We start from the raw sequence: 14,688 nt of genomic DNA, 5'->3' as shown, positions 1-14,688 counted from the left end.
TTTTTTTGCCTTGAATTATTAGTCTCCCCAACACTCCAGCACCTTTTGAGTACTTTATTAGTCTCCTAAAAAGGTCCACAACTTTAATCGCAAGCATTTTTAAGTCAAATTTATGGTTTAGTAAATTATCCATTCATCCCCACAACTTGTAAGAGTCGAGCATTCACACCTCTAAAATTTGCGAATATGCAAAATTGATCCTCTAACATAGAATTTTGTCAAACAACTTGATCCTTATATTAACTGGCATCTAATATTATGTTAAACTACTCGCTAAATTTACCACTTACTAGAAAATTAGTTCTTGAATCAATATCACTCAGTAGCAACGGAGTCCTTAATTATATCATCTATTGCCATTAAAAAAATTGTCCTTACAAGTTATCCGATGTCATTTAAAATCAAAGTATTTTTCGGTTGTTCGCAAATATTATAGGGGGTGTAAGTTACTACTCCCTCCGGTCTCAAATGTAGGGAAAAAGAAAAAAAAAAGTACACCAATTAAGAAAATGAATTGATTACATTGAAGTCATGTTAAAAAAGTACAACTTTTCAATTTTGCCTTGTCATGTTTTAGTAATAATTAATGAAAGTGACTCTTGAACTCATGGAGATGGGGTAAAATTGGAATAGTAGCATTTATTAGGTTGCTTTTACTATACTTTTTCTTACATTTGAGACCACAATTTTTTTTTATTTTTTTCCCTACATTTGAGACCGGAGGGAGTATCTTGTAGGCTAAGTTACAACCCAAAGCTGCCTTGTCGACTAAATTATAAACTTCCATATCAGCATCCACATCCTTCATCGCCTTATTATTAAGAGAATAAATCTTCATACATGTTCTGGACTTAACTAGCTAATATCTGGCTGATATGGCTGAGTTGAGGGCATAATTGTGTATGGTTGATTGCTCGATCGTCATTTACCTATGTTCTACACATTATTCCTATCTTTAAGAAATGAATGTCTAATTAACCATGCTATGTCATTAAAATCAACCTTGGGGTCAGTTTATCTTTTCTCTTTGCATAACCATTACTTTATCATGCCACATATATAGGAAAATTGTAATATGACCTTTTGACTTAGTCAAGTCAATGTTGGAGTCTTTTAGACTAATTAAACATTATCCAATTCCTATTTAAATTTGATAGTCATCTCTTCTATCAATCGGCAGCTTATTCGGCTATCATTCGATTTTGCATAAGTTGTTAGTGAATTTTACATTAACTAATTCTAATGTGAGTCGATTGTGATGCGAAAAATACACCAACTTCATCCTATTAGCGAATCCACCACCTATATAATTCCTTAACAAATTCAAATATGAAACTAACAAATGAAATATACGATTTTTTTTGTCAAAAATATGAAACATACTATTTGTAACAAAAAAAAAAAAAAAAAAAAAAAAAAAAACACACACACACCGCATAGTCATCTAGAACAATTGGAATTCCAATGTCTTATCCGTAACATTCCATCAAACATTTTCATTCAACGCCATAATTAGCCACGTTGGACAGAACTTCTTAAGAACACCTATATATGGTAAAATATTCCATATACTACACCATTGTTTGTTTCGACTCTCCCATTTGTTTCAACAACGACAAACAAATTATGGAATTACGGCTACATTTTAAGAAAAACATCGAAACATATATCATCCCATGATTCCTCCAATGTTAAGATTCCATACCGTAAACATGCTGAACCATTCTTTTTCTCTCACACCTTTCAATATCAATATATTCCAAGACGGTTATACAAGAGAATTTTACTATATAATCTTCCACGTAGAACACAGTTTCTTTGCAATAACAACAATGGAGCAAGAAAATCAAGCTATAATATCAATTCCAACTCTTAAGCAGGTGCAAAAGCCACCACCATCTTCATTAGCATCACTTGAGCTATTGAAAAATTATGGAAGCAAGTTCAATAAGCAAAAAAACAAAAGCAATGTTGAAACTTGTGCAAGTCCTCAAAAGTTGTCAACAGAAGATATAATAACACTTGCAGGAACGAAGTATATCCAGAACTCATCACAGTGGCATGATAATAATCTTTACATTCCTTATGGAACTGTTCTTGGAAGCTTGTTGTCGGAGGAAGAAAATAAACAAGTTGAACTAGCTCAGTTTGTTCTAGCAGCAGCTGAGAGAGTAGGTTGTCAACAATTTGAACGTGCAAACATGTTACTTTCACATTTTCATCTCATGAATGAAAGTGGAAATATTGGAAGCACAGTTCAGAGACTTCTTTTCCATTTCTCTCAAGCCCTTCAAGAGAGAATCAACAGAGAAACCGGACGAGGAAAGATGAAACTGCATAGATCAAATGAGAGAAACAAGGAGACGGAATTGATTGATAAAATGGAATTAGATACTAACATAGTAGTTAAATGTCATCAAAAAATTCCTTTCAATCAAGTAATGCAATTTGCTGGTGTACAAGCTATAGTGGAACATGTTGCATCACAAACAAAAATCCATTTGATTCATCTTAATATTGGATGTGGAGTGATGAGTACATGTTTCATGCAAGCATTAGTAGACCGCAAGGAAAAGCCGGTTGAAATTCTGAAGATCACAGCTATTGGATTTTCTAACAAGGCTAAGTTAGAAGAAATTGGCAAAAGTTTAATGAGTTTTGCTGAATCCTTGAACATACCCTTTTTATATAACATAGTTTTTGTTGAGGATGCTATGGAGATTAAGTTAGATCAATTTGACATTGAATATGATGAAGCTGTTGCTATTTACTCTCCATGTTCACTTAGGACTATGGTATCAAATTCTGATGGCTTGGAGAATTTGATGAAGGTGATAAGAAAAATGAAACCGTTTATTATGATAGTACTTGAACTTGAAGCAAACCATAATTCACCTTTGTTTGCGAATAGGTTTGTTGAAGCATTGTTCTTTTACTCAGCATTTTTTGACTGTGTTGATACTTGTATAAAAGAGGATTATGAGTGTAGAGTAATGATGGAAGCAATATTATCTGAAGGGATAAGAAACATTGTTGGTTTGGAAGATGAAGAAAGGAAGGTTAGGAATGTGAAGATTGATGTTTGGAGAAGGTTCTTTGCAAGGTATAGAATGGTGGAAACTGGATTCAGTGAGTCTTCAATTTATCAAGCTAATTTGGTTACTAAAAAGTTTGACTGTGGGAAGTTTTGTACTATAGACAAAAATGGGAAGTGTTTAATAATTGGATGGAAAGGGACTCCAATTCATTCAATCTCAGCTTGGAAGTTTCTTTGAGATAAATATATGTAAAAGAAATTTTAAACACTCAATTACAATGTATATGTATACATTCCTTTAAAATTCCCCAAAATGGGTTGTTTGATCATATTAGGGAAAATGCATGTTTGAGTTGACGGATATATTGAGAACTTACTACGACATCATGATTTTGTTAAAGCTCTAAAGTATATGAAATTAGAGAGGCACACTCATTCTGTCAAATCCATACATATGGGTCGAATCCTTTGTGAAAATAATTAGATGACTCAAGTATTTATCACTTGTGTTACACCATGTTATTAAGTCTTAGATTAATTATACTCACATGTTTTTATTATTGATTAAATTAATTAAACACGCAATCCTTTGCACTCACTTTCTTTTCCATTTATGATTGAACTCGCAGATTATTTTCTTTGTACTCACTTTCTTTTAGTTAAAGATGCCACAAAGTGTACGGCAGGTGCATGTGCCTGGTGCACAATTTGTGAGTGTTAAAAACTCCAAAATACCAATTTCAATTCATATGAGAGTTAACTTAAAATCAGGTTCCGCAGAAATCGTGGTACGATGGCTGGGCAACGTGGCACGATTGGAGGTTTCAGTTTTGAGACAAGTTACTGGATTTTTTGTGGCACGATGGGGCGTTGGCAGCGAACAACAGAAGTGTATTTTTGGGTGCAGATTTATTCCAAATTTTAAGCGATACTTTTACTATAAATATAGACCTTGTATCAGAGTAAACTTTGAGATAGAGGGGGCTGAAACAAGAGTTCAGAAAGGCAACAACAAAACTAGGGTTTGTATAGAGTTTGTCTCTTTGGAACAAACACTAGGGTTTGAGGGTTGATTCACCTTGGAAAACACTATTAGGATTGAGTCTCTTGGTTACGGGAAGAGATTGAGACTTTGGGTAGAATTAGGCTGGAGACTTATTCTTGTAACCCATTGATATCTCTTTTGTAACGTTACTCATCATAGTAAAACGGAGGGCTGCTCTCTCCCCAGACTAGGTCAATTTGGACCGAACTGAGTCAACAAATTCTTTTGTGTTCTCTCTTCTTTTCTCTCATTGTTTTCTACTTTTGGCTTGTGTTTATAAATGTTCCATACACTTTGATTTTTGGTTGCCTGATTATCACTTACTCCACACATCAAGTTTATTATTGGTGTGTTTTCTCATCAAATTCACAACAATACACTTCAAAAAAAAATCATGGAATCGAGATTAGTTAAACAATAAACACTAAATAAATATCATTCTGTAAGTTTAGATTCTAATCAAACTAGTCAATTATACTCAAAATTTTAAATTGTGGTAAAATGACAAAGATATTATTTCAGTTGTAATTGTGTTGCAATTAGAAAAACAAACCATGCAATGCAACCTCTATATTGATATTAGTAACATCATAAAAAAAGCAAAAATATCAACAAGCCCATTTTGTCTTTCCTTGAAATAAAAAAGAAGATCAATAAGCCTTATTAAAGAAGTGATTATCAACAAGTTGAGCAATAATACATCATCATTACAATATTGGCCACGGGTTTATCACAATTCTGCCAAAAGTATACAATATTGCAATATCCCTAACCATAGAATAAAATGACAAAAAAAAGATAGAGTAAGAAACAAGTAAAGAACCAAAACCAAAACTTGTCAAATTTACACCTTGTCATCATTCTGACTCAGTTCCAATTCCACCTCATTAATCTGTGTTACCCTTCTTCTACATAGAGAAATCATGAAAATCCACATAAGACCTTTCACAATCCTCACCATACCAATTGTAACAGTTAAATAATACAACCACCAACCAACAAATTCTTCTATTCCCACCTCCATCATTTCATCTTTCTTTGTTTCAGCCATAACACCTAAATTCTCAACTTCCTCTCTCAACTTCCACCACCACAATGTTCCTAAACTACCTGCCACAACCACTTTCTCAATCCATAATCTTTCTGTTTTTCCAACACCAAATATAGTGTCATCAACCACTGGTCTCACAACAACTCTTGACCAAATTTGTGTTGTTTCATGTAGTCCCAAAAGAAATATCATTCTACTTATGAAGCTTCTTTCAACACCAAAACTACTAGAACCATCATCAAAAACATCGTTGTCGGAGTCGAAAACTCCAGCTGCAATGCTTGCTTCAATTCCTAAACCAACACATATTTGAAAAGTGAAAAGAAGAATCCATTTCCATGACATGTAAAGACGAGTTTGGAGAAGAATAGAATTGGATGAATCATTCATAAGGTTGATTTTTCCCATCAAACCATTGATCAAAGTAGCTACACTTACAATGGAGACAAGAACGTAGAGAATACATGGGGAGGTGTGTATAGCAAAAGAGAAAAGATAAGGTAAGGGTTGTTGTGAATGAATTTGAAGGTAGAATTTTGCACCAGAGAGACTAGCTAAGAGAAGAAAAGATAGAGGGAGGAGAAGGGTGAGGATTGTGATGGTGAGGAGGTGGAAAATCCTTGTAGGGGTGTAGATAGCAATATAGTTGAAGAAGAACTCTTTGGATTTTTTCTGCCAATCCATTTTGTGTAGAATGAAAACAATTAGTGTTGAATTGAAGAAACACGTTGTTCTTTATTTACAAGCTAAGGGAAGTTCAAGATTAAGTAAAGGTGTTTCTTTATGTATGTGACTTGACAACTATTTTTTATGAAATGAAATTTAATAAGTGGTTACCACGTCCATTGGTTACTTAGTTGACATTTTATAGGACATGGTGTTGATTCTTTATATCTCTATAATAATAGTATTTAATTTAGCTCAATCTCAACGTCCATTGTCACATTGGTTTGGTACGAAAAAAAAGAATATATTGGCATGGTTTGAATTTTGAATAATGCGGATGTTTAATTGGGTGCCAAATTTAATTGATGAGAGTGGAAACAGTTCGAAATTTTGAGGAAACCTCTTTGGCTGTTCACTCGCTCTTCGTTGACGAAACATCATTGAATTTATTTGTCTGCATTAGAAAATGAATTGTGTTATTTAACCACAAATTAGATAACGCATGATATATAAAAAGCATGAGTTCTTTATGTTACTAGTATGCAGGTCTCTTTGATGAATGATATGTAAAAATCTTGTTAGCGTTTGTGATTTAGATAGCCATCAATTAATCCAAGTCTTATAAACAAAAAAAAATTCCAGTCTTATTAACAATTAATTATCACGAAGAAGAGTTTTAGATTATGGGTTTAAACTTGGACGAAGAAGTAAATATTAATTTAACAATTGAAAGATTACTTATTCATCCAAATTATTAAGTTGTTTCTTTCTCTTACCCAAAAGTTGAGTTGAACGGATCTTAGTTTGTATTGCTATATAACAATCATTTTGGCATATTACGTATGATTTTTGTTGCTAAATAGTCATTGATTTTAACTGGTATAACTATTCAGTTATAATAGAGTACTTTTATTAATACTCATCTCAGTTGATAAGGACAATGCATAAAATATACAGGGTGTGGGGTTCAAATCCTTGACACCACAAAAAAAGTACTTTTACTAATAGAGTGATTTGTATTGAGTATTTTTCAAACCCTTATAATCTTACTTTTCATATACAACCGGAGCTGGAAATGTACATTTTCCATGACTAAATGTATCCTTTTTAATATACTGCTATGAAACAAATTTTTAATATTGTCTGTCTTTGTTGCTGGTATGCGTGGTATCGTTATCTTGGTTTTTATTATGTGTATGAAAAAATGGACGTCGTCATATGAATTGTACTTTACGCCGTAAGCTACCTAACATAATTACGAATTATCAAACTCTAGCCTTTTCCTTTGGCTTAAATTAGATATAGTTGCTATTATAAATATATATATATATATATATATATATATATATATGGATATAGTTGCGGTTGAAGTAGCTAAATCTAATTGGATTAGGAAGATTTTCATTTAGATGTTTAGTTGGAAGTAGGGGATCTACACATATATTTTAGGCCATTCGGTACAAAAATAAATTGGAGGCTTCAGAACAGCGCAAGATAATTAAACTTAGGTAAATAAAAAGGTTTCATTAGTCTCGTGAACATAATTCAGGGTTGACAGAAACATTGCAGGATGCAAATTCTGGAGTTCATAATTATGGGCATCCGAAACCTTTAAGAGATGAATGTATTATCAATAGGTTATTTAACAAAAACAAAAAAAAAATTATTAATAGATAGAGTCTGACGAAATAGGTCATATAATGTGACAAACAAGATCCGTACTTCGAATGAAAGATGTACCTATATTTAGTGTCTGATATGCATGAAATAAGGTTACATCAAGTGAAAGGAACCTATGAAAAATCAAAAGAAAAATGTTATGCTATGCTTGTCAATGTTAACGTCCCCATAGTGCCAAATAAACTAACTCAGAAGTGGATTTATAATCAAACATCCAAATGATCTTCCTCTTACCAAATTTCTTTCATGGATGCAAATGTAACAGTTGATGGTTGACGATGATGAGTGACTGTCTAAAGTAGGTGATACTTAAATCTTAACTACCAATGATTAATTTAGACTTGGAATGACTTTGGTAGTGAGAAAAAAGCAAATGTAGAAAGTTCTTGTAAATTGAAATTGATCAAATTGTGTTCAAACTAAAAAAATTTGATATCCAAAATATACTTTTTTTTTTTTGACAAGATCCAAAATATACTTGTTACCTAAAAAATTTCTGATGTACTAACCGATGTAAATTGTACATAGATATCTAATCAGACATCACCATATAGATATGTGATTATATTATTTTCTCAAATACATACACATATATCTACGTGGTAAGATTTAAATGTGTAAAATTATTTTACTATAGGTTAAAATTAAATTCTATAAAATTTATGAATTGAATATATACTTTTATGTAAAACATTATATAATTTTTTTGAGATTTAATGTCTATCGCTTTATTTATATAGATACCATAAAAAAAATTATTATAAATTACAAAATAAATGTATGAAAGAATCTTCAACCCTAACTATCAAAACTAAGAAATGACATTTCTTTTATTTCTGCTGAACCACCCAGTCATTCCTTTATATTTTTGGTCTATAACAATTTGGTATGGCATCCGTCGAGTATGAAGTGAATCACATGTCTAAGGGATGCAACATATGAGGCCATATCATCAGTTATCACAATATTGAATACAATGCTAGAAGGAAAAACGCAAATCCAGGATCCGCGTTAAGGAAGCTTTTTTGAATTATAACAGTATAAACTCTAAGGCAATACAACATCACTAGGTATCATTTTGGCCTCATTTGTTGGTACACCGTTATACAGATATCAACATCTGTGAAAAATTCAGCTATACTAAGCAACCAACCAAAAACAACATCCTTGTTTTTCGTACCTACGAAATTAGGAGTACAACAGTGTCGAGTTCAAAGAATAGCCCGATCTTTACCCTCCTCTGCAGTTGCTAAAGGCTGAAGAGCTTTGAGAGGATTCATGATGACACCATCGATGAGTCCATATTCTTTGGCTTCTTTTGCACTCATGAAAAAATCACGGTCTGTATCCTGGTTAATTTTCTCTAAACTTTGCCCAGTTTGATAGGACAGATACCCATTCAGGTTTGCCTTGTGATGCAGCATTTCATTAGCCTGAGAGGATTATGAATCATAATTATGAATTTATAATACTTGTGCAAAAAAATTAACTGTAAAAGTTAACCAATCATGTCATGTCTTCCTTGGCACATGGATGATATCCCTTATTGTATAGGTGTTCAAAATCAACTAATCAAATCCAATCCAAAAACCAACTAAAGCCAAAAAGTATGACATGGAATGGAATACAATAGAACGGTATAGGAAAGGAAAAATAGGAATGTAAGAGTATGGAACACTTGTAGGGAATTTAATGTTATCATGGTTTAAGGATAACTCATTAGACTTCAAGTGCTACCTGTGATAGCCTTTAATTTTCTATGAAAAAGATATACTCCCTCCGTCCCTAAATATAGGAGCCTTTTGCTAAAATTGCGGAGATTAAGAAAGTTGGTTGTAGTATTAAATTTTTATATAATTACTATTGTTTTTACAATTTTATCCTTAAGAGAGAGAGTAAATTTATGTTTTCAATATAATATTTATCGTTGATTGAAGAAAAATGCAAAATAAATAAGGGTATGTTGGTAAAGAAATAATTAATGTACTTGAAAACACCAAAGGGGTATAAAAAGGGACAAATGATTTTTTCAAAAGGGTCTTATAATTAGGGACGGAGGGAGTATGATTTTATCAGAAGAAACAAGAGGTTTGTGCCATCAAATGAGGGGGGAAGAAAACAGGGACTATATATACCTGAATATCTATGTCAGTTTGCCCTCCTTGGAAACCACCAAGTGGTTGATGAATCATTATCCTTGAGTTTGGCAAGCTGAATCGTTTTCCTTCAAAAATGACAGAGGCGGGAATATAAAGTTAGACATAGTCATTTTCCCCTTTTGCAAATGTGGACCAAGAAAAGAAGAAAAATGGATACAGTCATTGCAAGTTAAAGGAATCATTACCTTTGGTCCCCGCGCTAAGCAGAAAAGCTCCCATACTGCTCATGAACAGATCAATATATAAGTACAGGAATTAAAAATTTCTTCAACAAATTAAAAGATAAAAAGTTACAAGCATACAATCACCTATCAATTAGTTTTCAGTGTGAAATTACTAATAATATTGGACATTTCCGGTGATATGTCAAGATACAAATATGTATCAAACTTGTGTTTAATTGCAACTTTGATCCCTCAAATATAGCTGATGTGCTATTTTGGTCTCTCTAGTTTTTGGTTCTCGGTCTCAGTCCGCTTATTCTTAAAATTGAACAAGCTTAGTCAATCTGTTCATTTAAGGTCCGATATCTGATGGATGTGTTAGAGTTAAGTTGGACATGATGGAAATTATCCAGACTTGCATTGGGGGGGTTTCGTATACTCAGACAAGAAGCTGTGATTGGTCGAGAGGCTACTCATCCTTCCAACCACCATGCTTTAAAGAGGGAATGAACTTGATTTCTAACTCCATACTTGGTCAGAAAGGTAAAGGTAAATAGTACCATCTCCCTGCTCCGGAGAAATGTCGAACTCAGCTCTCAATCGAGAAGGTACATAACCCAAAGCTCAGAGATGTTTCAGTTATGCAACTAAACTCAGTTGGCGTCGATGAGAATACTTGACCAAGAGGGTACACAGCTCCATGCATCAGATGCCATGTTAGCACAACTTCCGTATACTGTTAGATCAGCGTAGACTAAGAAGCTGAATTAACCAGTTGGACGAAACTCGGTTTAATGAACCACATTTGTTTTAAAATAATAGGACTAAAATCAAGCAAAAAATAGGAGAACTGGAATTTTCAGGCACTAAATTAAAAGGAAATTAACAGAGTAATTAAGGTTATATATTAATGGTATCAGTTAAAATAGACTGTCTTAAGGCTTAACCACTGAGAAGAACTAGGCTAACGGTAGACCACAAATCCATAACATAAACAGGTATGACATATATTGGAAATAGAGTGCACTCTTGAGTTTCTAGCTGCAAATGGTGGACCTCTCATATCTTGTGTTCAGCATATTTTACAAAGGCGTAGCCTAAGAAGCTCTTAAGCTTTTTGTTCAAAAGTTCTTTCTTGGTTAAGGGTAAATATATAATTTTTGTAAATAATTAAAGACAATATGAGACAGCCATTTAGTCCAAAACACCAAATAGCCAAAATATAGTGCACTAGTCTGAGTGACTAATGCAAATGGTGGACCTTACATATCTTGTGTTCAGCATATTTTGCAAAGATATAGCCTAAGAAGCTCTTAGGTTTTAAGTTCAAAAGTTCTTATTTAAAGAAAATATCAAAAATTTTATATAATTAAAGAAAATATGAGACAACAATTTAGCCCAAATAGCCTAAATAAAATAACATTCCTTAAAAGTTTATCAGTAATGCAGATAAAAATAAAAAAATTAAAACAAAAATCATATCAAAGTTTAATGCTTAATTATACAATAATGCATACATAATACATGGCTATTTAAAAGAAACTCATTCCGTACATAAACTATGGTGACAATTCAATGCTCTTGCGCAACCCTGTTTAAATTCATCAATTACTATTCAATCTAGGTTTTTATTAAAATCTTCTATTTTCCATATGAAGACCCGATCTCATATCTAGTGTTTATTGACTTTTTTCTGTAAAAACAATAAAACATGTATATCTATGTAAATATAATGTATGCTCAATATAGGGTATGTTGGTAAAAATATGCTTGCTTTTATCCTGTTATAAAAGTGTAAGTCATTATAAAATGTAAGATAGTATTGTCTTGTATAATATACTTGTACGGTGTCATATCAAACACCACATAGTATTAAAATATCCGGTTTTATACTATTACAGTCAAGTTTGATCTAATATGCATATGAAACGGACCAATTAGTGGCGTAAAGTACGGACCCTTAGCTGACAATTATGGTTTAACACTTAAAAATAAGAACACTTATAAAAAAATGTTATGTCTCTAACAATATCACTTCATTTGGAATATTTTTCTTTCCCCCTTGCCCTCACACGTGTATGTATTCAGCATGTGCATGCATAATCATGCCAAAAGATATATAATCATATAACCACACATGATTGGTTGAGACTAACTCCTCTCATGATCTCAAGTCTCAACAAATCCCGGTGTCCTATATTTTAAATTTTGTTCATATCGATGTGTCTGTGTCAATGTCCTGTATCCCTATCTATGTTGGGCTTTCATAGTCTACTAGTGACAGGAAACACAGAAAATGAGAAAAGGGGTGTGTATGAGGGCGACCAATCACGCTAAATAAATACACACAAATAGAAAAGAAATATTTATCTAAAATAAGATAGGCTTAATAGACAGTGCGCAAGTGAGGGTCTTAATTCATCTTAAATTCTCCTAGCACTCAGTAAAAAAAAAAAGTGAATAAGTTTTGCGTGTGTACATGAAAGTTAGGATATACTTTTACCCTTTTACTGATAGTGAGTGGTAACTTATCAGCAATTATGTATTATTAACCGGAGGAAGAATGAAATATTACCTAGCCGCCAATCCAACACAGACAGTGGACACATCAGGTCTGATATGCTTCATTGTATCAAATATTGCCATACCTAAGAACAAAAACAAAGAAAGTGTATTACTTTTTGAATGAAATGATATTTTCTTAGCCTATGTTTAGAGTACATGTAATAAAAATAAACATACAAACAAGTACAAGATAGTTGCATAAGAAATTATTACCAGCTGTAACCGACCCTCCGGGAGAATTTACATACATGACAATATCCTGTTCAACATAGTAGATAAAGATAAACTCAAAATCATAGCCATATCAAAATGTATGTGTTTGATGACATCTCTAGAAATGCAAAGGATCACTTTATATAGATGAAGGCATATGTAACCACGAGCTTTGATCAACTAAAAAACGAAGGACAAACCTTGTTTGGGTCAACAGCATCAAGATAAAGGAGCTGAGAAACTATGATATTTGCCATATCATCGTCAACTGCTCCACCACAACGGATTATTCTCTAAATACCAAAACAGATTATTAATACTCGAAGGACTAAACACTCAACATTAAGCAACGCCAAGCGTAAAAAATCCTTACATATTGGAAAAGCTGACTTATAACACTCTGGAAACGCTCCTGCACCATTGGGGGTGGCCCTTGTCCTTGTGCATAGGTAGGAAAATAAGGCGAAGATGGAACTCCCAAATCCTCCCTAGAAGAACACATAATTCAAGTCAATAAATAAGACTAAAGTTAACAGATTAAACAAATTAACAAGCAAAATCTACCTTATGGACCAAATACCCTGACGTGAACTCCTCTCATGTCCCCAAAATTGATCACCATAGACCGCTTTCACGGCAGATTTTCGGGTAATCTTTCTAAATTCTACAGGTTTCCTCAATTTCCTGCAAATCACAGCATGGTTTTATTCTGTTGGTAGAAGTAAAATATAAAGAATAACATAGAATATTCTATTGGAAGGGGGTCCTTCAGGCCCCGAGGGAGGAAGCCACGGTAATTAACCAGAAAGTAAGTAAAGTCTGACCAATAATTGTTTTAACCACGATTTGAACTCGGATTCTCATAAAAGATTTGTCCTAACTAGAGCTAATTAATCACTTGGTTAATTTGAGCTTAAACTAGTAAAAATTGAAAGACTTTTACACCAACCCAGATTATTCATTTGTCTCAAGAATAAGCCAGTTCCAATTTATCATAATATTTGCATCATTTTTCAGTTGACACGTACAACACAAAAATGAATTCCAAAAAATTTCAATTTCACCCTAACCCCACTAGCAAAAATATGAAAAGGGGCAATTTTCTATGAACCTAATAACCTAACACAAAGAATCAAGTAAACAAACAACAAAAACTCAATACCCACAAATTGGAAGAAGAAAAAAATCTCGAAATTATAGAAATGAAACAAAAATAAGAACTTTACGAGGAATTAAAATTGAGTTAAAAGAAAGGGTTCGGAATAAGTTCAAGGGTTGTTATAAAAAATTGAAATTGAAGAAAAGATAAAGAAAGAAAAAGATACATACCCGGAGAGAAAAGGGTGGGAGGGAAGAGAAAGACTGTGAGAAGAAGAACCAGTGGTGGGGGAAAGAAGAGGAGAGTTGAGTGTAAGAGAGGAAGAGGGGGTGAGAAGAGAAGAATGAGACATTGTTGTTTGTTGGAAGAAGAAGAAGAAGAAGTTATCTGTAATAATCTCTAATCTTCGATATTGTAGGAAAGTGAGTGGAGTGTTAATGCGAAACTTGTTCAAAGGAAACTATTACAAAACAACAAATTTCATTTTAGGAATATCTTGAAGTCTTTTTCGATGGAGTAGTGTTATTTGAACAATCATCTTCTTATATATTAAAGTTAACAAGTAAGCCCTAATTTTAACCTAAACCCTATTGCATAATTTTACTGTTTTAACCCTAATGTTTACACCTAATCTCCTATCTTCTTATCTTCTTATATATTAAAGTTAACAAGTAAGCCCTAATTTTAACCTAAACCCTATTGCATAATTTTACTGTTTTAACCCTAATGTTCACACCTAATCTCCTATTTTCATGAACATTCCTAATGCTCTCTCCTAATCTTCTTATCTTCTTATATATTAAAGTTAACAAGTAAGCCCTAATTTTAACCTAAACCCTATTGCATAATTTTACTGTTTTAACCCTAATGTTCACACCTAATCTCCTATTTTCATGAACAATCTTAATGCTCTCTCCTAATCTTCTTATATATTAAAGTTAACAAGTAAGCCCTAATTTTAACCTAAACCCTGTTGCATAATTTTACTGTTTTAACCCTAATGTTCATA

The 14,688-nt window shown here is 32.8% G+C and overlaps 3 protein-coding genes across 3 annotated transcripts; 1 reads left to right on the top strand and 2 right to left on the bottom strand.

Moving 5' to 3' along the window:
* The first annotated feature begins 1,832 nt into the window (after positions 1 to 1,832).
* Positions 1,833 to 3,275, top strand: LOC11427646 (GRAS family protein RAM1). Its single transcript, XM_003591347.1, has one exon. It carries the CDS (start codon positions 1,833 to 1,835, stop codon positions 3,273 to 3,275), a length of 1,443 nt encoding a protein of 480 aa, XP_003591395.1.
* Positions 3,276 to 4,690: 1,415 nt separating this feature from the next.
* Positions 4,691 to 5,940, bottom strand: LOC11414884 (uncharacterized). Its single transcript, XM_003591345.4, has one exon. The coding sequence runs from the start codon at positions 5,815 to 5,817 to the stop codon at positions 4,927 to 4,929; it is 891 nt and encodes a 296-aa protein (XP_003591393.1). The 5' UTR covers positions 5,818 to 5,940; the 3' UTR covers positions 4,691 to 4,926.
* A 2,519-nt stretch (positions 5,941 to 8,459) lies between these two features.
* On the bottom strand, positions 8,460 to 14,132 carry LOC11412270 (ATP-dependent Clp protease proteolytic subunit 5, chloroplastic). Its single transcript, XM_003591344.4, has 9 exons — positions 13,910 to 14,132; positions 13,145 to 13,264; positions 12,954 to 13,068; positions 12,781 to 12,873; positions 12,581 to 12,626; positions 12,378 to 12,450; positions 9,824 to 9,858; positions 9,615 to 9,703; positions 8,460 to 8,912 (listed from the first exon to the last, which is right to left on the bottom strand). The coding sequence occupies exons 1-9, from the start codon at positions 14,029 to 14,031 to the stop codon at positions 8,691 to 8,693; spliced, it is 915 nt and encodes a 304-aa protein (XP_003591392.1). The 5' UTR covers positions 14,032 to 14,132; the 3' UTR covers positions 8,460 to 8,690.
* Between the last annotated feature and the right edge of the window lie 556 nt (positions 14,133 to 14,688).

Source organism: Medicago truncatula, chromosome 1 (assembly GCF_003473485.1).
Source record: "Medicago truncatula cultivar Jemalong A17 chromosome 1, MtrunA17r5.0-ANR, whole genome shotgun sequence".
Classification (NCBI taxonomy): Eukaryota; Viridiplantae; Streptophyta; class Magnoliopsida; order Fabales; family Fabaceae; genus Medicago; species Medicago truncatula.
Note: the sequence above shows the minus strand (reverse complement) of the source record. Positions and strands in the feature narration are given on the sequence as shown.

Excerpts from the sequence above, each read along its gene's own strand:
- LOC11427646 (XM_003591347.1), top strand. The coding sequence starts at position 1,833 with ATGGAGCAAGAAAATCAAGCTATAATATCAATTCCAACTCTTAAGCAG.
- LOC11414884 (XM_003591345.4), bottom strand. The coding sequence starts at position 5,817 with ATGGATTGGCAGAAAAAATCCAAAGAGTTCTTCTTCAACTATATTGCT.
- LOC11412270 (XM_003591344.4), bottom strand. The coding sequence starts at position 14,031 with ATGTCTCATTCTTCTCTTCTCACCCCCTCTTCCTCTCTTACACTCAAC. Across the intron at positions 12,874-12,953 it reads TAAGTCAGCTTTTCCAATAT|AGAATAATCCGTTGTGGTGG; the intron begins GTAAGGATTTTT and ends TTTGGTATTTAG. Across the intron at positions 8,913-9,614 it reads AAACTGACATAGATATTCAG|GCTAATGAAATGCTGCATCA; the intron begins GTATATATAGTC and ends TAATCCTCTCAG.